At 35.2% G+C, this 25,879-nt stretch overlaps 1 protein-coding gene across 2 annotated transcripts in view; it reads right to left on the reverse strand.

Moving 5' to 3' along the window:
- Window positions 1-25,879, reverse strand: part of Trim24 (tripartite motif containing 24) — a 102,706-nt gene that overhangs the window by 18,154 nt on the left and 58,673 nt on the right. The window contains exons 7-11 of one of the 2 annotated variants that reach the window (XM_015493789.2): window positions 24,610-24,724; window positions 21,053-21,199; window positions 9,077-9,194; window positions 6,043-6,311; window positions 1,225-1,398 (exon numbers count right to left, since the gene is read on the reverse strand). In XM_015493789.2, the coding sequence (XP_015349275.1) occupies window positions 1,225-1,398; window positions 6,043-6,311; window positions 9,077-9,194; window positions 21,053-21,199; window positions 24,610-24,724 (823 nt within the window). The remainder of the gene's footprint in view (window positions 1-1,224; window positions 1,399-6,042; window positions 6,312-9,076; window positions 9,195-21,052; window positions 21,200-24,609; window positions 24,725-25,879) is intronic. The other variant, XM_015493790.2, reaches the window with a different exon arrangement.

Raw genomic sequence — 25,879 nt, forward strand, 5'->3', positions numbered from 1 at the left:
TATAATGCTAAATTTTACATTTAACAGATGTATATATATTCTATATTAAAATTGTGCTATAACTAAATTTGTTTTCAGGAAATCTTGAAACACTTTCTCTGTGGACTATAACTAGGATTTGTTATTTTTATATGTATATATTTTAAATTTTTTTAATTGTCACTGGACTTTGTTTATTTATATGCAGTGCTGAGAATCAAACCCAGTGCCTCACACTCACACATGCTAGGCAAGCACTCTAACACTGAGCCACAATCCCGAAACATATTTGTTATATTTTTGTTGGAAAATATAATGTGCTCATCTAAATGTTGTATATACTGGTATTGCAAAAAATGTAATACCAAGAACTCTTTGATTGTACAGGGCATTTACTGCTATAGCAGTGGTTTGATTTCTTTTGTTGATTACAAACAACAAGACCCTTTCTCTTAAGCTTGTCTCCATAGGTTTGTCTGTAATAAATTTTATAATTGGCATTCATTAAAAAAAAAAGCAAGCTTGCTCTTACTCTTCAGAGGCTGTGAAAAACCAGCCTCTATCTCAGAGCAAAGCTGTCCAAGGAAGGGACATGGCCTTTGTCCTTGGAAAAACCCACAGAGCACTCCTAGGCACATTCCCACCCTGCTAAGTTGTTTATCTACAGGAGAGATCTGCTGCGCCAGGTGTCCCTGACTCAGTCAGGCTAGGTGGGAATCCATAGCAGCCCCCTAGCAGCCACCAATCAGCATGAGACAGGGAAATACCTGGGATGCCAGATAACCCTCCCAGTAGTTTATGGTAGTTGATAACCTGTTGGGAAACCATGTAGTTCAGCATGTACACCCCTCTTGGCTTAAGCCAATCAGTTCAAATGAATCCCCCTCTTGTACTGACCAATCACCCCTACCCAACTTGTTCCCACCAGTGAATGTGCTAATCATGTTTTAGAGTTGTTGTTTGATTTTCCCGCGACGTGAGGTGATTTGTTATGCTGTATGTGAAGTCCCTGCCCTTTTCAAAGAATGTATATAAGCTCTGCTCAAGCTGTTCTCGGGGCTCTTTGCATGGAGCCCCAGCATGCTGGACCCCCAATAAACCCTTTGCTGTTGCATGAGACAGCCTCTTGGTGGTCTTTTCCTCCGTTCGCCTGACCTTTACATCTGTTGCTTAATTTATAAATTCAATGTAATTTGAAAATAAAATGAAGCAGAATCAGCAACTGAGGAGAGCAAGTACACATACCTGTTTTATGGCTTGTTGAGCCAAGAAAGCCATCTGCAGGGGGTTGGGCTTTACTGCTGGTCGTGGGATATTCTGGGTTGGTGGATATCTCAGCTGTTGAGGATGAGGGGGAAGAACTGGTCCATTAGGTTTAGGGCTGTGATTTTGAAAGTTTATCAAACGTGGAGGGGGTTGCTAGAAAAAATAAATAAGACCACTTCAGTAACAGCCATCTCCATAAACACAAGTTAGATCTCTATTTCAACAAAACTTTTGAAGAAAGACAAAAACTCTTCCATAGATGAATCCACTCATTTAGATTACAAAAAGGAAATGGGGAGGGGGGATGACAGGTAGAATTTCAGAATTTGTGTAACTGATTTCTGAAAAGAGTTTTATTAGAAAAGAATCTTGGAAGAGAGTTGCCAACTAATTTGTAAGTGGCTATAGTAATGGACCTTGGTCATGTTGTGAAGTAGGCAAAGGTGTTTTGGGTATCCTTCCTTCTTCAAACCAAGTGATGGTAGAATAATAATTGCTAACAGTTATTGAATGTTCGTTACGTGCCAGGCATTGCTTTAAATGCTTCACATTATATTAACTCATTTTTCTTAACAATTCTATGAGAAAGGCATAATCTCTATTTTATATAAGAAAACTAAGGCATAAAGAATTTAAGTAACTTGTGTTTGACAAGTAGTCTGACTTGAAGGTCTGTACTCTTAACCAACAAATCATTAAGAAAATAGTTGATATTAATAACATTTAAAAATTAATGAATTCTAGATCTCACTGAACTCTAGCTACATGGCAGGCATTTTACTTATGTCATTGAGGTATATGAGGTAGGTATTTTTATCTTTATTTTTCAAATCAGAAAAGTATAGATCAGAAAGCTTAGGTAACTTAAAAAAAGACACACAGCTAGTAAAAGGCAGTACCCAAAGCGTTACCTTAAATCTAGTTTGCTATATCACTACCAAAACATGTTTTAGTGTTCTGTTGGCTGTTGATTAAGACTGACTAATTATAGTTAAGAGAGGATGAGACTACCTAAAAAAAATAAATTTTGAAAAGTAACCCTCCAAAGGAAAGATTGATTACAGGAAGGCTAGGTGAGGATATCTGAGATTAGGCAAGAGTTATGAAGGCAAGTCTGCACTGTCTTCTCCATAAATGTTAGTTCTGGAGAATAAGACTAGAGTTTTGGAAAAAGAGGACATTCTATGTGAGTATCCTCTTGGTCATCCAATTCTCCCTATATTTTGGCAACTTACGGAAAAAGAAATACTTCTTTTCAAGATAGCTTAAACAAATGTGATCAGAATTGCTCTGAGAGGTGACTATATCTTTATACATTCATAGGGAGACAAATCAATGCAGGATCTAGAAGGTTGAGGTGGCAGCACCTCAAATTGACACTGTGAAGGCACACACAGCTATAAAGTATATCCCTGCCCTCTTTTTTCTTCCTTTTCCTCACATTTTTGGAATTTACTCTTCAGCCTGGATTAATTCCTTCCCTCTTATCTCTCTAAAATATTTGGTGTTAGGTTCACTTTCATTTAATAGTGGCCAGTAATTATAGACCCAGTGAAAAATAGATTTAATTTCTGGATCAAGTGAAACTTTATAGGCAAAGAATAGAAAAACAATATTAGAGAAAAATATACAACTTTGAAACTTAACAGAATCATAAGCCTGAGGCTATAGCCATTCTTTTTGGTTTTCCTATAAAAGTTTTATGAAGTGTTTTATATCACTGAAGCACAAAAAGAAAATAGTTGAGAAATCATAGTGGAAACATTGGAAAAATTTTAAACTTACCAAAAGAATAATTTTTTTTTTAAACAAGTGAGAAAATACCAAAACAGTCCTTAAGGTAGAATAAAGATAGTGCTATGCATTTTTTAGCATCCTAGTCTCACTCTCTCCCAGATTGATATTTATGTAATGATTCAACTAAATAATAACAACTGATGCCAGAGTAGCGTGCTATGGCCTGTAAGCAATCTGTAGAACTGGATGTCGACCCTGCCATCCACGAGCTTACAGGCGTATAAGAAGGTGATGTTTTCACCTTCTCCTAAACTGCTAAAGTGATGGAGCTAATTTATAAGAATCCTGTGACGGGGGAAGTGTCTTGAAAGAATATTAGAAACCAGTTACAATCTTAAAAGAAATAGAAAGACTAGTAATATTTTGGTTAAGTGGAATCATTTAATTTTCAAGACAGAGAAAAATAATTGACGATAATAATTGAGAATAGAGAAATAACTGAAAGTTAAACAGACAGAACCTTAATCACAGCGAGAATTACTACTATGATTTATGTATAAAATGATGTGACAGTGTTCTGTAATAAGTAGATCTGATCACTAAAGTTTAATGGAGTATACTATACAGTGCCAAATAAACACAGTTTATTACATTTGCACTACTTAATCATATAATTGTTCTATCTCTGCTATTACTCAACTCTTGAACCATGCAGATGACATGGTTAATCTTCAGAGAAAGAATTAGGAAACTACTATGTGATTTCAGAAGCAGTCCTTTACCTGAATATATGGGCAGATATATATAATTTGCATAATCCTAACAGAGGAAGAGGCACGTGGGCAAATAAACTAGTTTATGTAAATAAACTAGTATAAAACTGAGAATAAAGTGGGTAGAACAGAGTACAAGTTTATAGAAGAGGGTAAACTAATGAGTGAAAAATGTAGGGGTTTTTGGCAGACAGCAGATAAAGAGATTAGAGTGTGAAAAAGGTCTAGGAGGCACAGAGAGTAAACAAAATGACAGGGTATAAGGACTACAAACATATGAAAAGTATTTCTAAGTGGGAAAATTAGATCATATAATAGAGACTGTACATTATACATAGTACTAAATCCTAGAGACTGAAAATAAGATCCAAAGCAAATTTCTGAGGAAAGCAAGCTAACGGGTCAAAGGTCAATTCAGTTTTGTCACTGCTTATATAAATTTATAAACTCTTTTCACATAGACTCTATTAACTGCCTCATTACTTACTTTTTAGTGAAAGGCAATTAAATGAATTGATGGATCCAACCCTTTTGTTAATAAGCAATTAAATAAATTCTACCATCTCTCAGACATTTCAACATTAATATAAGCAAATGCTTAGCACAGGCACAACAGATTTAATTCTCTTTCTTTGTACATTTAACTTCAGAAAAATTTTAGTATTCTTTCTAGTCTATTTATGTCATTCTGATTTCAATTTTCTTAATAAAAATTCAACTCTGCCATGGATGCTCGAAGTATCTAAAACATACAATTCTCTTCCCCCTTGAAGCACTTCACCAAAGATCTTTCAAATTGTTTGCTACTTTCTTTCTGTAAAAACTGGTTGAAACAAAGTTTTAAGTAGGCATATTATTATTTTCCTAGATTTCATATGCCTTCTTAATTAAATTAATAGAAAGCCATAAACTTCAAGTATATTATCTTACGCCATTACAGAAATGACAACAAAATCCGGGTCTAACTGGGGATATAGTAGGGGATAGTGGTGAATCTCAGTGGTATAGTATGTGCTTAGCATGTGCAAGGCCCTGGGTTCCATCCCCGTATACCTATTTCACAAGAATAGGCTCTACATATGCCCACAACCTCTATTGAGGGTTGAAGAGTCCTACAAAAAAACATTCCTATGTTGTGTAAAATTGTTACAAGAAAATTATGCTTAATTTAGTTGCTTTTTTCATAGACAACCACTTCATATATTCTACTAGTAAAATACTAGTAAAACTTTCTCACCCCTATTTAATTGGCATGTTTCCTTTTATTTGATAGTGATATCTTATTATTCCTGTTTTCTTTCATTGTTAAGAAATTCTGAGTTAAATGTTATTCCTAAGTATAATAAGAATTCCTAGCCAAGGTTTTCATACTTTGACTCTTATTAAATTCCATTCTATTACATTTGTGTCATGTACCAAAATCACTTCAAATCCTTTGTGGAAACAGAAACAACATAAATTCATTTTAAAAAGTAACTGAAAACAAGAGTTTATATGAAATACACTTTAAATCCTATTAAATCTTTATTAATCTAACCTGAACAGGATTGTTTCTTTAACAAAAGTATATCAACCTTTTATCCTCAAAACATGGATTGAAAATTAACAGAATACTTCAATATCTAGTTAAAAATGGTCAATGGAATATTTGTTCAGATAGAAGTTTGAAAAAGGTTAAAATTTTAATGAACCACACTCCTGCATTTTTCTATTTTGTATTTCATTTTGCCCTATTTTCTAAGATACAATATGGTTTGCTAAATACTGGCACCCCCAAAGAGAACAGATTTTTTTAAAAAATATTTTTTAGTTGTAGTTGGACACAATACCTTTATTTTACTTATTCATTTTTATGTGGTGCTGAGCATCAAACCCAGGACCTCGCCTATGCTAGGCAAGTGCTCTACTGCTGAGCCACATCCCCAGCCCAAGAACAGATTCTTAAAAGTACTCATCTTTCTGAAGCACTAATAAAGGAATTACAGTTACTCGGGTTTTCCCATCAATCATAGGCATGGGTTATTTAGGAATACAAACACTTAACCCTGCTAAAATTTAAAGACAAGAAACAATAGATGAAAATAAATGTGCCAATTAAATAAATCATTAAATCTTTTTTGAGTAGAACTAAAGACTAAGTGTTAAATCAGGGATCCTTAATGTGGTAAAATTTTATAAATCCACATATTTAAATTAAGGATGATGGATATCTTGGCTATATGAAGAGCTGCTGAACACAATCATACTACAGTTATCTAAGTTAGGACAGGCCTGCTTCCAAATTTACCTGATGAGAGATGGAAGGTTGCTGGATGGGCCCCTGCATTCTAGGGTTTGGTAAACCCACAGGTGCTGGCCTCCGTTGCACCTGTTGCCTCTGAGCCATTACCTGTTGCTGCATATGCTGGAGTCGTAATTGAGCTAGGCTGATCTGTGTTGGAAACTTGGATAACTGGTTTGAAGATAAACCACCTGGTGGCTGTGAATTCTGTTCCACGACAGGATTCTGCTTAGGCATTTGTGGTTGACTCTCTTTATCTTCGATTACTAAAGAACCTAATTAAAGAGAAAAGAGCAAGGGATAAAGTTTTTTGATAATTGGTGAGATACAACATTTTGAATGGCTACTTTTGATGAACTTTAATTGCTAAGGAGTTTTTTGGTCTCTTCATACTCTTAAAAAAAAATAGAGGACCCCAAAGAACTTTTGTTTATGTAGGCTCTATTATCAAAATTTACTATGTAAGAAACGTAAAATGAAAATGTTAAAAAAAATCCACTAATCCATTTTAAAATAACAATAAACCAATAACATATTTTTATGAAAAAAACTGCTTACAAAGGTTTTTAATGAAGTATGCATTGTTTTACACTTTTGAAGATCTAAGCATCTAGCTTAATAGGTGAACTTCATATCTGTTTTTGCATTATCTGTCGTAATATATTGACTAAATTAAATATATGAAGAAATTTGTTCTCACAGACATATAGTTGGAAAAGGGAGGCCATTTTTAGAACTATTATAAATCAAAACAAGCAAATCTGATATTGGCTCTAAAAACCAATCCCACAAAGTATTTGATTCTTTAGTATTAACTATTTGCAATCTCAAGTTTCTTATACCTTTACAATATATACTACATTAACTCCATAACAGAAAACTGGTTTGCAACTATAGTTTTAAAGGTGTCTCATAGATTTGATTCAAGCTTTATTTCTTTAACAGTAGATATTCAAATGTTTCTGATTCACGAAGCACCCACATCTAAAAACAAATTGTAGCTAAGCTGGGCACAGTGGCACATGCCTATAATCCCTTGGGAGGCTGAGTCAGGGCTAGTTTGAGGTCAGCCTTGGCAACTTAATGAGACTGTCAAAAAATAAAAAGGATTGGGAATGTAGCTCAGTAGTAGAGTTCATGTTCCCTCCTCAGTGCCACCAAAAAAGATGAATAAATAAACAAAATTAATTTTTAAAAGTATAGCTATCATTTATTAAATACTTACTGTGTGTTTGGCACTGTGACAGGTAGTCACATATAGGTAAAAAATCTCACATATATGTAAAAAAAACTCATCCAAAGTTATCAAAATATTAACCAAATATTCATCTAATCAATATTTTCCTCTGGCACTCATTCATAAAATGTTTCTCAGAAGCCATGGATAAACAAGTTTGGAAAACTTCTTTTCTTGTGCTAAATAAACTGACCAAGCTGTAAATGACAGCTCTGATAATTTCTACAGTAAAGGATACTTTATTATATCAGAGTTTCACAAACTAACAAAGATATCATGGTTTTGTTTTTGCTATGTAGATTTATCTAAAACTATATCCTTTTATATGCACAGTTTTAAGCCTAATTCCTAAATGTAGCTATTTCTACATGTGGGTGTTTTACATGTTATGTTTTAAGTGCAGAGATGTCTATACATGTCTATACATGCGATGACTTCTAACTTGTTATAGGTTCTCAGTACAGAGGCACGTGTTGTTGTAGTGCAGGCTGTGGTGAGGAAGACAGCTACTCACATACATGCTCTATATAGCTGCTTCTTTCTAGCAAGGCAGTGAAAAGTGTGGATGATTCCAGTTGCCTACTATATTATTAATATGTGTAAGGCCACAGATACTGCTAAGAGTGGCCTGCAGGAGTCTCTTTATCACCTCTTATTCAAGGATTCTTTTTGTTCTTCCCTTGTAAGGATAAGATTTGTGTAAGCCTGTTTCTTCCTTGCCTACCATGTTCTGACAGCACTGGCTTTTTCTCCATTTTTTTTTTTTTTCTCCTTTCCTACAAAGAATTTAGCCTTGGGGATGAGAGAGCAACCATCTTTGATGATTCTGAAACAAAGTCAAGGAACTAAAAAAAGCATCACTGAAGGGAATACTGGCTGTTGATGAATAATGTATAGGGAATTCTTACATTTTTGTTTGTGTAGTTTCCGGGTGAGAAATTAAGAAAGGAGGCAAAAAAGACTATTTCTACTCAGCAAATAGCATAACAAGAAAGCTAAAGTAATAATTTCCTGCTGAAATATTTGCACAGATACTCCAGCTCCTGATGTTACTAAGTGATAGTCTATTTCTTTATGATAATTGGTGAGCTCAAATACTTAAGATTTGGGTACTTTTCTGAATTTATGTTACACTTTAACAGACATATGAACATGTAAAATTATAACTGACAGTGAAAATTGTGGGGAAAAAGTCTTTCCTAAAGAGATAAAGCAACTGAACCATTAGTCATCTGATGGAAAGTAAGGAATAATAAACCATTAGGCATCTAAAGGAAAGTAAGCCAATAATAGCATGAGAAGTGCTATCTTATTATAAAATATTATAGACATGAAAAATATTAGGCAGGTGCAGTGGCACACACCTATAATCCCAGTTACTTGGAAGGCTGTCTCAGAAAAAGAGGAAAAAAAAAAAAATCGTGGGGGCACTGGTGCTGTAGCTCAGTGGCAGAACACCTGCCTGACATGTGCAGGTCTCTAGGTTCCTCCCCAGAATGGGGGGAAAATCCTGTATAAATGATAGTCAAGAGGTAACACATTTTGATAAATATAGAACATGCAAACAGGATTCTAGGGTAATAAAAGCGTCCTGAATCCCTATACCTAGAAAAGACAACAAAAGAATATTTTCCTATAACCCAAATATGTACATATGTGCTTATATTCACACGTTATCATATATACAAATTATTGACATGTCTTTAAAATAAGATAACAGCAAACCGAGTGGAAGGGAATCTTCAATAACATCACTGAGAATTCCACAACTAACACCTTGACAAAATGTACATAATGGCCTACCTAAGTTGATAATATTTTGGGCCCAGAAGCTAGGATCACAGTGAAACTGGATAGTGTTGTTGGTCACTGGGGAAGCATCACACCTTGCACGAAGGAGGTGCCGTAACCGGTATGTAATCTGAAAGAAAGCAGAGAGAAAACTGAACAATATACCTTTATCAGGTAAATAATACATTACCTTTGCCCAATGAATACCTAAAAACCGTCACTGGTATACATGCAACTGATAATAACCAATCATATATAGATCAGAAAAGTGGTCATACAAAATAATTTTCTTTTCAAATCATTAAATTTTTGAGGTGTAACTCAGCTTAACTGTTTCACACTGACCTAAAAAGTATTTTAAGGTGATAGGTTAAAGTGAGTTTTTTAAATTAGCAATGAAAGTTCACAGAAATGTCAAATCAAATATTGTAAAAAAATTAGCATATCTTATTCTTTTATTTACTTTAATTTTTAAGGGCAATACTCAATTTAGACTTAAGGATATAATGAGATATAGAAGATGCAAATTAGTCTGCTTAAGAAATGGAATGAGGTCTGCTAGTAGGATGGTTTTCCTTGCTTTTCATGGTGGCTCAGTTCCTACCACCTCCTGCAAAGGGATTCAAAATCTCTGAAGTGAATCCCATAACATCCATTTCTTTTCACAATCCCAATCTTCATTTTCACTTGGTCCTTAAAGATTTCAGTTCCTGGCATTCTATCATTGTCAGTTCCAATATAACTCTTGTCACAATTCTGGATGATTTTAATATTCAACCATCTTTCCAGCACAGATACTAATAATCCTACAAATCCACCAACTCCTATGAACCTTTGCTCTCACAACTTTTCCAGTCTTTCCATCTCACCTCACTATCCCTCAATATCCAGCTTAATTCCCATGGTCAATCATCACAAACATTTTCTTGCACAGATCCTCAACTTTTCTCTCCACTTACCCAATTTACAAATATTCTTCCCTCTCATGAACTTTCCCCCTGAATGAAACATACTACATTGATTAAATCTTTCTGTATCAATATTAATTTAATTCCTGAAATTGAGCTAATAACACATGACATTTCTCTGGTTCATTCATTTCCCTACTCTCATAAATGACTATTTATGAGACTATTCCTTCTATTTTTCTTTTCAAGTCTCCATCATTTTCTCCCCTATTCTCAATCTCAACTGATGGACTTGCTTACCATTTCACTGCGAAAATAGGAACAATCAGGGACCTTGTTCAAATTTCCATCATGTATCAGTTATCTATTACAATGGATGAACTGTCCATGCTGGATAACACCAAGCCAGCCCCATCTTTCCTACTCAGCAATTTTCATGAACCATACCCATCAAGATATAAACATGCTTTAACTTTTTCCAGTTAAAACCAAAACTCTTGACTCCTTTTTTCCTACATTTTTTTCCTCTTGTCTACAACAAAACTCAAAACTCATTTATATACATGGTTTCTCCCCTCTTATTCTTTTCTGAAACTATTATTTTCATACTTGGAGGAGCTTTCATCTCAGGTGGTAATATTGTTCTCCTGGAAACACTTTCTTTACATGGCTTCCTGCATACTGTAATTTCATAGTTTCCCCCTTATTTTGCTAGCAGTTACTTTTTTAATTTTTTAATTGCAGTTGCAGCACTGGCACTAGGGATTAAGCCCAGGCCCTTATAAATGCTAGACAAGCACTCCACCATTGACCTATATCCTTATCCCTTTGTAAAAATTTTGAGACAGAGTATTACTAAACTACCTGGACTGCCCTCAAACTTGTGATCCTCCTGCTTCAGCCTCCTGAGTAGCTGGAATTACAAGAATGTGCTACCATGCCCAATTCAGCTGCTACTTCTGGAAGCCACTGAAAATACAATAGGTTCCAATATCAACCTGTTTTTGAAGTGTCCAGTAAGGTGCCAGCTTAATATATATATATATATTTTTTTTTTGGCCTTGCACAACCTTTCTCTGCAGTATGGGTGTTTTATTTTCTCCCACAACTCCATTTGCTGGAATGCCCCAGGGCTCAGTCTTCTGACTTCTCAATCTTCTTCTAGACCCATATGCTTTTGGTGATTTCAAGCCAATCTCACAGTTTAAATGACTCCTCATTTTAGATTTGCAGCCTGAATCTCTCTTTTGAACTTGCCTTTCCAATGACTAATTTAGCCTCTCCACCTGGTTGTTGAAAAGGAATCATAAATGTGCCAAGTCCAAAGGGAACTCTTGATTTTTCTCTTAAGATCTACTCTTCGTATAATCTTCCTTATGTCCACCTTCCTACACCTTAAGGTAAAAGGTCTTGGTTCCACTGTTTGTCTCACACCCTATATATTTAACCTGTCAGTAAATCCTGTTGGCTCTTTTAAGATAGATGGATAATCTGACCACTTTTCCTATCAGCTATGCTAGCTCCTGTTCCAAAAATGTGAACTTATCACAAGGTTCTAATTGGTCTCCCTAATTTTTCCTTGTCCTCAAACATCTACATTGTGTTCTCAACATAACAGATGGGGTGACCGTTAATATTATGCCATTTTCTCAAGCCCCTCCAATTATTTTTCACTCTGCTCCAGTCCATCAAGCTCCTTGTTGTCCACATAATAAAAACTCTTGACTCAGTCTCTGCATTTGCTATGGGCTCTGCCAGAAATATTCTCCTCGAATATCTGCATGGCTTGCTTTCTCATTTCCTTCAGGTATTTGCTCACAATCACCCTCTTTAGATATTTAGATAATTTCCCCAATATACACCATTGCTCCCATACCACAACTTATTAGCATGAAACAGTCTATACATTTTAGTATTGTCTATCTCTACCAAAATGCAACTCCTTGAGGGCAAAGATTTTGTTTTGTTTACTCTGTTCCTCATCACTCAGAATGATACTTGGCATATGAAAGGTATTCCTTATAATTGCTAAATAAGTAAATTTGCTTCAATTATTACATTATCTCAAAAAAGTATAATAAATTTTGACAAAAAATTATTGAAATTTTAGGACTAAGAACAGTGTTAAGCAAATAGCCCTCAATAAAGCAAAGTGCCTTTCCCCAAGTTTTTCTCCCTTTCTTACATTTTGATATCCTCCAGTAATTCTGACCATAAATCACTCTTATAATGTTAAACAACAGAGCTGTTTTAAGAATTTCTTTGCAAATATCCTTACATTTGTATCATTTTCTAAAATTACTAATTTATTGTATTATTTAAAAGTTTTATTTTACTTGACAAATAGAAATTTTATTTACTTGTCATGTAAAACATATTTTGAAATATGTATACGTCATGAATTAGCCAAATTGAGCTACATGTATTATCTCACATCTTTATGGTGAGAATACTAAATAACTTTTATTAACTATAGTCACCATTTTATACAATAAATTTATAGTGCTGAATTTTTCTTGAATTCATTCATTTAAAATTTTGTATCCTTTGACCAATGTCTCTTCAAAAGCCTCTCAATAATCACTGTTCTACTCTTCTATAAATTCAGTTTTTTTTTCCACCACAAATAATCTGAGATCTTGTGATGTCTTCCTGTGCCCAGCTTATTTCTCTTAGCATAATGCCCTCCATAATATGTTGTTGCAACTGACAGGATTCTATTATTTGAAAGTCCCCATGGAAATTCATGTTGAAATTTAATTCCCATTGTGAGATAATAAGAGATGGAGCTTTAAAGGATGATTAAGTCTGTTAAAAAAAAAAAAAGCTAAAACTGAAGAACCCCTATTAATACTTATTTCTTAATAATTTCCTAATCCCTGGAACTATAGAAATATTTACTACTATTAAAAAGAATGATTGGGCTTTATTTCCCTGGTTTCTGTCAATATATTTTTTTGTCTTCCCCTAAATTCCATAAAATAAATTCAATGTTTAATGGATGACAAAGAATCCTAAGGAAATATGGTAAGGCTCAAATATTTCAAAATATACTTCATTTAAGAACACTGGCTTCTGAAAGGATTGTGTTCTTCCACTGGGTTTGCTCTTTTTTCTGACTACAATTCATTTACAAAACAAATAAACAAATAAAAAACCCCCAAACTAGAAGAACTAAAATCATAAAACTCCTAAAACAAGCTTCTGGATACTGACCTTCCTTGGCAATGATTTTTTTCTTCTTCTTCTAATATCACACCCAGCAACAAAGAGCAAAAATAAACAAGAATTCTGTCTTTTTAAAATATATATATAATGAAAAGTCATATGATATTGTATAGATATGCTTTGTAGTGAACTATAGTAGCAATAATTTCTATCCATGATAAAGAGTTCGTTGCAGCATTTCTTTTCCTGTTCTTTTTCTCCCTGTTTTTAAGGGTTAGAATTAACAAAGGGAAGGAACAGAAAACTCAACATAAAGATTTAGAAGGAGAACTTATGGTGTTGGGACCTTGGCCATTATTGGGTGTTGGCTGAGGCGGCCTCATGGGTTAGCATTTCCGTATATATGACCTGGCTGGATTGGCGTTTGGGGGCTTTTAGCCCGCGCAGGCTTTTGACCTTAGCACCGCCTAATGGTTTAATCTGAAATCTGCCTAGGCCTCAGTGGTAGTGACATAACTGCTTCTTATTGGTTCTTGCTACTGTCTCTTCTTACCCCCTCCTAGCACTATATAACCTTGTCCCTTACACAATAAAGTTGAGATTATTGCACCTTCACGGTTGACTCATCTCCCCGCTCGGTGTGATTGTGGGCCAGGTTGGATGGCGGGCCGGGTAGAGACACTTAACCCTCTCGCTCAACCCCGGAGACACTAGCTGGTCTAGTGTGCTTCACTACCCCTGTTGGAGGGCGATTCCGACAGTTGGTGCCTGGGAGTCGATAGGCTGGTCTCCCACGTACCCTTGTCGCAGGGGGTGACATATGGGACCTAGATTTGAGATTCATTGGATGTGATTCTAAAATCTTTTATTAAGCACTGTCAAAATTCTAAGTTTCATAGGTGTGGGTATCATATATAGATCCTTCTATATGTGCTACCATAGATGTGAAATTCTTGACCTTAATATCACCTTTGAAAATGTTAAATAGAGAATTCGATTTTCCGGATTGGTGCATTATATTACTAAAGAACTATTTGATTTTCAGCACAGTGCAGAAGTTCTTTAAAAAACTTAAGTCTTTTTCCTTAATTCCATTTTGTTTTAAATCACATTTTAAATGTAGTTTTCTCAGTTAGTAAAAGTTGTCCAACTGAAAAAAAAATAAACAAGCAAAACCACATCAAACTAAAATGCTTCTTCATAATAGGGGAAACAATGAAGAAAATGAAAAGGCAGCCTAAGATAGGGAAAAATTATTTGCAAACTATATATCCAATATGGGCAAATATTCAAGACAAACAAAGAACTCACACAACTCAATAGTCAAAAACAAAACAAACAAACAAAAAAACAACAAAACAAATACAAAAAACATACAACATGCAAGAAAGGCACAGTGGCACACACCTGTAATCCCAGTGGCTCTGGAGGCTGAGGCAAGAGGATCACAAGTTCCAGGTCAGCCTCAGCAACTTAGGAAGGCCCTAAGCAACTTGGTAAGACTCTGTCTCAAAATAAAATACTAAATAGGGCTGGGGATGTGGCTCAATGGATAAATGCCCCTGGGTTCAATCCCACATCTAAAAATAAAATAAAATTTTCATTTCCTTATTTACAAATGATATAGGAGCTATGTGACCCTGTTACCCCTGCTACTTGGGAGGCTGAGGCAGGAAGAGAGCAAACTCAAGGCTAGACTGGGCAATTTAACAAGACCCTGTCTCAAAATAAAAATTTAAAAAGTGGAAAAGTAGATGTAGCTCAGTGATAGGGTGCTTGCCTAGCATGCAAAGGCTAGGTTCAATCTCCAGTATTGTGAAACAAAAAAAAAAAAGAGAGAGAAAGAGGAAATTCCTGTCATTTGATTTCAAAAAATAGGTGGCAGAAAACTGATTTGGATGTCATATTATTTCAGGCTATAAATCTCTATTGAAACTAGTGACCTGAGAGGCCATCACACTGTTTCTACAACCATGGCCAGTCAGTCATAGGGGATTCAGTAGTTGCATGTATGCTGAGAAGCCAATGGCCAAGGTGTTTGAGGCCTGCAAGTAAAAGAACCACAGCTCTTTGACCCTTGTTTGCAACATCAGGCCAGAAGTCCATAAAAATTAGCACTAAATGGATAGGAGAAGAAAGAAACCTATTCTGTGGATTGGCATTTACTCATGGAAAATGAAGTTTTAGCACAACTTGAGTTCTGTTCTTACGAAAGGCATTAAATTATTTCTGCATGTCCCTTCACATTCTGGAAATCAGCAAATCTAGCCTGTTATTTGTATAGACTTACTTATCCAGAGATTTCATCTTTTTACCTCATAATTATTAGAAATTTAATGAGTATGTATTGTCTGTTTTCCTATTCCTTTTAGCTTAAGCAAAAAAAATGTACCAACATTGACTTTTTATTTCTTAGATTCAGTAGGAAAAAAGAGAAAATTTAAAGAAAAAGATTAAATAATTTTTCCCCTAACACATTCTTGAAGGACAGGGGCTTTATCTAGGAAAAAATAGTAAATAGTTATTTATAACCTTTTTTAAATAGCAGCTAGCCTTAAAGTCATTTCTTCTGGCAAAAGTTTAGAACAATCAATACTAGTACATGTGTTTGGGCTGATTTTAGTTTATCTTTATCAAAATTATTAGTTAATAAGACTAAGTAATTTGTTATATGTTATTATTTGGGTTACTGATCATTTAGGAGATTTTGTTATACATTTTCAAAAAATAAAAAAAGACTAAAGTAGAAATTTTTAAGAACATTTATATGGCTTGACTTTAAATGGCTAAATGTCTTCTAGATCCTCAAAGCATGGTCCACAGATGAGCAGCATTAGCACCATCTTGGCTTATTAGAAATGCAAAATCTGGTCCCATGCCAGCAGTACTCAACAGGCATAGCCAAGTGATTCAAATGAAGTGACATACTAGACTACTTTTAAGATAGTTCAGTGAAGGGTTGGGGTTGTGGCTCACGGTAGAGCGCTTGCCTAGCATGTGAGAGGCACCGGGTTCAATTCTCAGCACCGCATATAAACAAATAAATGAATAAAGGTCCATTAATAATTAATAAAAATTTAAAAATTCACTGAGAGCTCAGTAGTGGGGTGCTTGGCTTGCATGTGTTATGCCTTGGGTTCGATTCCTAGCACAGAAAGAAAAAAGGAAAACAAACACCAACAAAAAAAATTCACCAAATAGGGTTGAAATATCCAGTATCATATATTGCAGTATAGTACTAAGGAGAGGAACACAGACTCTGGAGTCTGGTTTGATATGGAGAGCGGCAAATGAAATCATGGCCTCTGACTCTCTCCTGGCTGTGTTTGCGCTAGAAGCTGCTTGTGCGAAGATGTAGGTCAAAATGGCCCAGTTATGACACTATGAAGGCAGCGCAAAGAGGAAAGTTCATTGCATTAAGCTCTTTCATTAAAAAAAGAAAACAAACATCAACAAATAAACAACCTGACATTACATCTCAAAGCCCTAGAAAAAGAAAAACAAATCAACACTAAAAGCAGTTGAAGACAGGAAACAATTAAAATCAGGGTGGAAATCAATGAAATTGAAAAAAAAAATTCAAAAAATAGACAAAACAAAAAGCTGGTTCTTTGAAAAAATAAATAAAATTGATAAACCCCTTAACACTCTAATGAAAAGAGAGAGAAAATGGAAATTACTAAAATTTGTGATGAAAAAGGAAACGTCATGACAGACACCACTGGTATACAGAAGATAATTAGAAACTATTTTGAAAATTTATACTCCAGTAAAATAGAAAATCCTGAAGCCACCAACAAATTTCTAGAGGCATATGATCTACCCAAACTGAATCAGGAGGACATACACAATTTAAATAGATGAATTTCAAGCAAGGAAAGAGAAGACACCATCAAAAGTCTACCAACCAAGAAAAGCTCAGGACCAGATGGATTCTCAGCCAAGTTCTACAAGACCTTCAGAGAAGAATTAATACCAATATTCAATTATTCCACGAAACAGAAAAGCAGGAAATCCTTCCAGACTCATTCTACAAAGCTAGTATCACCCCAATACCAAAGCCAGACAAAGACTCATCAAAGAAAGAAAACTTCAGACCAATATCCTTGATGAACAGAGACACAAAAAACTCTTAATAAAATTCTGGCAAATTTCATACAAAAACATATTAAAAAGATAGTGCACCATGATCAAGTGGGGTTCATCCCACGGATGCAAGGTTGGTTCAACATACGGAAATCAATAAACATAATTCACCACATCAATAGACTCAAAGATAAAAATTATATGATTATATCAATAGATCCAGAGAAAGTATTTGACAAAATACTTCCATGTTCAAAACACTAGAAAAACTAGGAACATACCTCAACATTATAAAAGCTATATATGCTAAACCCAAGGCCAGCATCATTCTAAATGGAGAGAAATTGGAAGCATTCCCTCTAAAAACTGGAACAAGACAGGGTTGCTCTTTTTCACTACTTTTATTTAACAAAGTCCTCGAAATTCCAGCTACAGCAATTAGTTGAAAAAAATTAAAGGAATACAAATAAGAAAAGAAGAACTCAAACTATCATTATTTGCTGATGACATGATTTTATACTTAGAGAATCCAAAAACTTCCACCAGAAAACTTCTAGAATTAATAAACGCATTCAGCAAAGTAGCAGGATATAAAGTCAATACCCATAAATCAAATGCATTTCTATACATCAGTGATGAATCCTCTGAAAGAGAAATTAGGAAAACCATCCCACTCACAATAGCCTCAAAAAGAATAAAATACTTGGGAATCAATTAACAAAAGAGGTGAAATACCTCTACAAGAAAAACTATAGAACACTAAAGAAAGAAATTGAAGAAGACCTTAGAAGATGGAAAGACCTTTCATGCTCTTGAATACACAGAATTAATGTTGTCAAAAAGGCCAAGCTACCAAAAGCACTATACAGACTCAATGTGATACCAATTTAAATCCCAATCTCATACCTCATAGAAATAGAAAAGGTGTCATGAAATTCATTTGGAAAAATAAGAGACCCACAAGAGCCAAAGCAATCCTTAGCAAGAAGAGTGAAGCAGGAGGCATTAAAATACCAGACTTAAACTACCCTCTAGAGCCATAGTAACAAAAACAGCATGGTATTAGCACCAAAACAGACATGTAGACCAACGGTACAGAACAGAAGACATAGAGACAAACTCATATAAATAGTTATCTCATTCTAGACAAAGGTGTCCAAAACATATACTGAAGAAAGCTCTTCAAAAAATGGGGCTCAATAAACTGGAAACCCATATGCAGCAAAATAAAGTTAATCCCCTATTTCTCATCATGCACAAAACTCAATGTGGCTCAAGGACCTAGGAATTAGACCAGACACTGAGCCTAACAGAGGAAAAAGTAGGCCCAAATCTTCATCATGTCGGATCGGGCCCTGACTTCCTTAACAAGACTTCTAAAGTGCAAGAAATAAATCAAGAAGCAATAAATTTAAACTAAAATGCTTCTTCTCTGCAAAAGAAAACAATCAATGAGCTGAAGAGAGAGCCTACAGTGTAGGAACAAAATTTTGCCACATGAACATCAGATAGAGTACTAATCGCCAAGATATATAAAGAACTCAAAAAACTTAGCACCACAAAACCAAACAACCCAATCAATAAATGGGCTAAGGAACTGAAGAGACACTTCTCAGAAGATATATAATCAATCAACAAATATATCAAAAAACGTTCAACACCTCTAGTAATCAGAGAAATGCAAATCAAAACTACTCTAAGATTTCATCTCACTCCAGTCAGAATGGTAGTTATCAAGAATACAAGAAACACTAAGTGTTGGCGAGGATGTGGGAGAAGAGGCACACTCATTCATTGCTGGTGAGACTGCAAATTGGTGCAGCCAATATGGAAAGCAGTATGGAAAATCCTTGGAAAATTGGGAATGGAACCACCATTTGACCAAGCTATCCCTCTCCTCGGTCTATACCCAAAGGAGTTAAAAACTGCATACTACAGTGACACAGCCACATAAATTTTTATAGCAGCACAATTCATAATAGCTCAACTGTGGAACCAACCTAGATGGCCTTCAATAGATAAATGGATAGGAAACTGTGGTATATACGCAATGGAATATAACTCAGCGATAAAAGAGAATAAAATCAGGGCATTTGCAGGTAAATGGATGGAATTAGAGAATATCGTGCTAAATGAAGTAAGACAATCCCCCAAATCCAAAGGCCAAATGTTTTCTCTAAGTGGATGCTAATCCATAATGGTGGGGCATGGGATGAGTTGAAGAACTTTGGATTGGGCAAAGGGAAGCGGGGAAATGGACATGGGAGCAAGAGAGATGGTGGAATGAGAAGGACATCATTACCCTAGGGTACATATATGATTGCACAAATGGTGTGATCCTACTTCGTGTACAACCAGAAGTGAAAAATTGTGCTTCATTTGTGTACAGTGAATCGAAGAGCATTCTTCTGTCATGTATAACTGATTAGAACAAATAGATTTAAACAAAAATGGCCCAGTTATATGGTAACGCTGGCCAGGGGTGCCATGTGTGAAGGCTCGAGGCTCTATCAGTTGAAGACTTGAGTTCAGCACTTTCTTCCAGAGATAGAAGATTCTGAGCAAAACAAGATGATGACCCTACTATCTTGCGAGTTCTGCATCCTTCAGACTCTGTCTGCTTTGCTGAAACTTTCCCATAATTGAACTTTTTTTAAAAAATTGGGGGTGGGGTGGTATCTCTGATAAATCAGGGATTGAACTCAGAGGCACTTGACCACTGAGCCCCATCCCCAGCCCTATTTTGTATTTTATTTACAGACAGGGTCTCACTGAGTTGCTTAGCACCTTGCTTTTGCTGAGGCTGGCTTTGAACTCTCAATCCTCCTGCCTCAGCCTCCCAAACTTTTAAGATTACAGGCATGCACCACTGTGCCCGGCCACAATTAACCTTTTAATGATGAAAACTATCAAATAAACTTTCTGAGCTAGCTCTGAGTCAGTCACCAGTCTGTCAGCACTCACTTGGCTGTGAGACTTGGCTACCACTTGGCTACCAATCTGGCCCCAGCTTTTTCTCCCTAGGTGTGTCTGTCTTTTCTTTATCTCCTATCGCTCCTACAGTATTTCCCTTAATTAACAGCCAGGACCCAGAGTAGAGATGGGGCCCTGGCAGTTTGACACTGTAATTTGATGCTTAGTAACACCTCTTAACTGGGTGATATTAGTCATATGTAACTCTATTCCTTGGTTTCATCATTTGTATAATGGGAATGGATAGGTGTATCTATCACATAAGAATGATGTAAAAGTTTAAATATTGCATAAAAATGCTTAGAATTAGATCCTGGCTTGCTACAGATGATCAGTGAATGTTTACTATCATTATTTATTAACATTATTATTTGTATTAAGTTTAATTGCTATGAAAACAGTGAAAAGTTGGGAAAAAAATAGGAGTGATCTAGTAGATTAAAATTGAAGTCACACCTAAATTGTACCAGTTAAAAATATTTTTTAAAACCAAGATATTTTGGTCACTTAAAATTAGAAATAGGGGGCTGGGGATTTGGCTCAAGCGGTAGCGCACTCGCCTGGTATGCGTGTGGCCCGGGTTCGATCCTCAGCACCACATATAAACAACGATGTTGTGTCCGCTGAAAACTAAAAAATAAATATTAAAAAAAAAAAAATTCTCTCTCTCTCTCTCTCTCTCTTAAAAAAAAAAATTAGAAATAGGTAAATCACATTGAATTTCAGCCTCCTGAGTAGCTGGGACTGCAAGTGCACAATATCACACAAGGCTCATTTATGAATTTCAAGCAGTCCAGTGACTCTTGTTTTACTACACACTTTTACAAACGTCAAATACCATACTTTATCTTACCAATCGCTTGCTATAAAGTAATGCTGTACTGCTGCCACTGGAAACTGCCCATTTAGAAAAATGCATGACATGTTCCAACTGCTTAGAAAGTCCAGCTACTTCCTGTTGTTGTTGCATAAGTTTCATGCGATGATCCTTTGCAAGGCTCTGAAAAGAAGGAAATAATTTCAAATTATTTTCTGCACTTAACATTTATTTCAAAGGACATTTTTAGATAAGCAAATGAGAATAAGTGCCCTCAAATATACCAACTGATAGCAGTTGAAAATACTCTTAGTATTTTTTTCCTTAGTACAAAAGATCACTCTCACTGGAACAAACAAACAAACAAAAACCATATCTCATAAATTGCCTCCAGCCCTTATCCCTTGGGTTTGGCTTTACATATTCTGGGCTTTAGATCTCTGTTAATGCATCCTGCCAAATACACAAAAGGACAAAAGCATGCATTAGCTATAATATACACAATGTTAAGTTCAAAATTTGCAAATGAAATAGATGTACTATTAAGCAATTTAATGATTCAATACATACAGTGGATAATTGTGTTAATGCACTTTTATAAAGCTACATAAAAGCAGAATACAGAATGATTTTATCAATGATATGATCTTACCTTTTAGGTATTCTAGTCCCACCTGAAACTAGTTTGTGCTCAGAATAATGAAGTGTGGTAAATAACACTTCTCCTTTGGATGTAGTATTAATATTTAGAAAGGCATTGTTATGGTTTACATATGAGGTGTCCCCTAAAAGCTTGTGTGAGTAAGGCAACAAAATTTAGAGATGAATCAGGTTATGAGCATCTTGATATAATCAATTAATCCCTGACAGGGATTAACTGGGTGGTAACTATAGGCAGGTAGGGTGGGTCTGGAGGAAGTAAGTCATTGGGGGCATGCCTTGGGGGTTTATAGTTTGTCCATGGTGAGGAGAGTCTCTTTCCGTGTTTCCTGGTGTGATGTCCTGAGCTGCTTCCCTCTGTCACACCCTTCCACCATGCTGCTCTTCCTCGCCTGGAGCCCTGGGGAAGAGAGTCAGCTATCTATAGACTGAGACCTCTGAAATCATGAGCCCCCAAATAAACTTTTTCTCCTCTAATTGTTCTTATCAGTCTTTTGGTCATAGCAGCAAAAAAGCTGATTAAAACAGGTATGATATCATTTCTGTCTACTGAGAATTACCATGGGATCCAAAACATACAGTGGATAATTGTGTTAATGCACTTTTATAAAGCTACATAAAAGCAGAATACAGAATTTCTGTAAGGAAAATACATACTGCCTTTAGCAAACAGGGTAGTCCTAAAGTGGAGAGCACTAAACTTGGATTATTTTAAAGGTCCATCCAAAAACCTCATTCTCATCCTAGCAAAGAAAGGGGAATAAACAGGGCTTCCTACTAACTCAAATTAGAAAAGTTTAAAAGTAAAACTGCTATATTTCAACATGTACCTATGTTCTCAATAAAGACTGCATTTTTTAGTTCTAAATTTGGAAAACACACATGCTAATTAAATTGATTTAGCTATTGAAGGACTGTTAACAGGCAATGGCTTTGCCATATCTAATTTAAGCTTAAAGAGAAGATGACTTACCTTTTAGACTATTTCTGACCTCTGTGAGACCTAAGTGTTTCTTTGGAAACATTCTAGTGGAAATAGAAATTTGTTGACTTTTGAGGAGGTTGCAAATTAAGAAGAAGAAGCCCTAGTGTCTTGGTCTTCTATGGTAACAACTGTTTGGACTTTAGCAAATAAAATTGGTTAAATTTATTTGCCTTTAAGGAGAACTCTGAACCAGGAAAATTGTTATGAGGAATAGAGGCATTTTTAAAAGGTGCCGTGAAAATTACAAGTAAAGACTGATTAAAAATAATATTGATGACCAGATTCATTTTTATAGATTCAAGGGTCTGGTTATTTTAAAGTTCTTCAAATGATTCTAATGTACAATAAAGTTTGGAAACAGCAGTATGTGCATTACTAATACCTGGGGAAGCAAATCAAAGTGATGTTTATTAAGTAGAGCTTTGAATACTTCCAATTTTGATTAAATGTGGGTTTTTAAAAGTTTATATACAAATTGCAAAGACTTAAAAACACAGTTACTACAAAGGGGGTCGGATTCCTTCTGCTCAAAACATTTCCTAACCAAATAACTTATTCCTAAAAAACAGAGAATTATTTTAGTCTTTGTTTCATGGGACTGGTTGATAAAACGTGGGAATGACTAAACTTTCAAGCAAGAACTTTCTGACAGAGAACTTAAACTTGGTCAACTATGAAATAAAGAGGTTGAACTTATTATTTCTAGAAATCTTAATTTTCTTTAACTCTGCTAATGTTAGGATTCTTTAATTCTCATTCTAAATTGCTTCTTGACTGTGAATTCTTTCTGCATCAATATATTAAAGAATGCCTCAAAATGATGCAATTAATATTATACCTTAAAATACAATGTAGAAGTTGTTATCTCATATTATTTGATGTCAAGCACTGACTTTGGATATTGACCTTCATGAGTTCAAAAAAAGCTGATGAAGATAGCAATATTTTTCTTAACTGCAGTTAGAAACAACTATCCTAGTTGCCTTGAACATCACTTCCTAAGTGATGCTTTCATATTAATACTATAAAATGTTGAGGGTAGGAACCACAATAATTTACTTAATTTCTCACAGGGTTAAATAAGAACGGTTATGCACTGTTTAACAATAGGATACACTATATGAAACATCATTAAGCAATTTCCTCATTGGGCGAACATCTCAGGGTACACTTACACAAATAATCTTATGGGACCACTGTTATGTATGTAGTCTGTTTGTTATAATTTGGACATGGAATGTTCCCCAAAAGTCCATAGCTGGTGGCACTATAGTAGGGTGGTGGGGTCTAGTTGGAGGAAGGGCACTAGGGATATACCTTTGAAGGATATATTGGGACCCAGGCCACTTCCTCTGTTGTTGCTTCCTGGCAGCCATGAGGTGAGCAGCATTCCTTTACATCATGCTTTGCCATGATGTTCTGCCTCACCGTGGGCCCATATGATGGGGCCAAGAAACCAATGGACTGAAACTTCTTCAACAATGAGCCCAAACAAACCTTTCCTCCTTTAACTTAATTTTCTCAGGTATTCTATCACAGTGATGGAAAGCTGACTAACTCATCATTGTTGACAGAAGCATCACTATGTGGGGCATGAGTGATATCTCCCAGTGTTATCTTCCTAGAAAAATTTATTGGAACTCTGCCACTTTGGTGATACAAAGTTATCACTTCAGTGAATTTGTAAAATGGCCCATCTCTTCAACATTCCTCCTATGAGCAAAACTTACATTTATGCTGTGAAGCAAACAATGAGGAGTAAAACATTCCCAGTGTATTATAAAACTATAAATAGACAATACAGAATCTGTCAAAGGAAAACTAGGATTGGGGAAGAGATGTTATCAAATTGTAAATGGAAACGATTACAAAAGGACTATGATTTCAAATTCACATACATTAGAAAATTTTGTTGAATCACAACATACTGTCCCCTCTAGTAACTTACCTCTAGCTGATGCAGCAGAGCTTTTCCTTTTTTATTTATTTCTACCATCAATGTAAAGATAGCAACTTTAATATCCTGTTCCACCTGCTTTTGATTTTGATTTACTTCAATTATTCTGAAAATTAAATGAAGGAAAAAAATCTAAAACTTAAGGCAGATTTTTTTTACAATATTTAAAATTTATATTTTAATATCTAAATTAAACCAAAATGTTTTCAGCCCTTTAAAGATCCATTTCTGGGTCCTTCCATTTATTTATTTTTACTCGTGTATTTATTTTTTGGTACTAGGGTTCGAATCCAGGGTGCTTTACCACTGAACTACATTCCCAACCTTTTTTATTTTTGAATCTTAGGCAGGGTCTCAGCTAAGTTGCTGGGGCTCTCACTAAGGTGCCAAGGCTGGTCTCAAACTTGCTAAACTTCCTGCCTTGGCCTCTCAAGTCTCTGGATCATGGGCAGGTGCCACCATGCCCAGCTGAGTCCTTCCATTTAAAATCAACTGTTCTGAAGATGACAATGAAATTAAATTCTGAAAGATAACAAGTCATTCAGATTGATCTTTAAAGCAATATACTCAAAATTGGAAGAGAATGAGCACATTTTAGGAGAATGTTATTTGGAAAGATTATGATATCCAGGAAAATCAATACTCTACCTAAAGGATGGGGTAGGGGGATTGGACTAAAACTAGGATTTATAAACATGATAAAGAAACTATGACTGAACTAGTTTTGTCATGCTCACTGCAACTAAGAGGTAGAAAAGTATAAATACAATACTCTGACCTTAGACTTCTGAACTGCTGAAGTATTCATTATATCTGAATGAAAGCAAAAAAAAAAAAAAAATCTTCGCTACTTCTTACAAAACATATTTATCTTGAAAACTAAACAGTCAAATAACTATGTTATGTTTCATCAATCAAAACTTTTCTTCCTTCAATTTGAAAGAGTGGGAATGTGATCTCATGGAAATGAAATAGATAGAAAGAAAACATACAGCATCACACCAGAATATTTTACAGAAGTAGAAAAGACAGTAAGTCAAATATCAAACTTTATGAAATTAAAGAAAAAGCTTCATTTCTCCTGTTTATCCCATACTATACTTCTCATTTTAAAACCAAAATGGTGGAGATATTATTCTCTGTTGAACATTCTTCAAGATAAATTGTTTAATATCAACTTAGCTATAGGATTAAGAGACCTATATAAGCCTATGAAGCAACCAATCTCAAAAAACAAAAACAAAAACAAAAAAACAACTCA

The sequence above is a fragment of the Marmota marmota genome, unplaced genomic scaffold (assembly GCF_001458135.2).
Source record: "Marmota marmota marmota unplaced genomic scaffold, marMar, whole genome shotgun sequence".
NCBI classification, from domain to species: domain Eukaryota; kingdom Metazoa; phylum Chordata; class Mammalia; order Rodentia; family Sciuridae; genus Marmota; species Marmota marmota.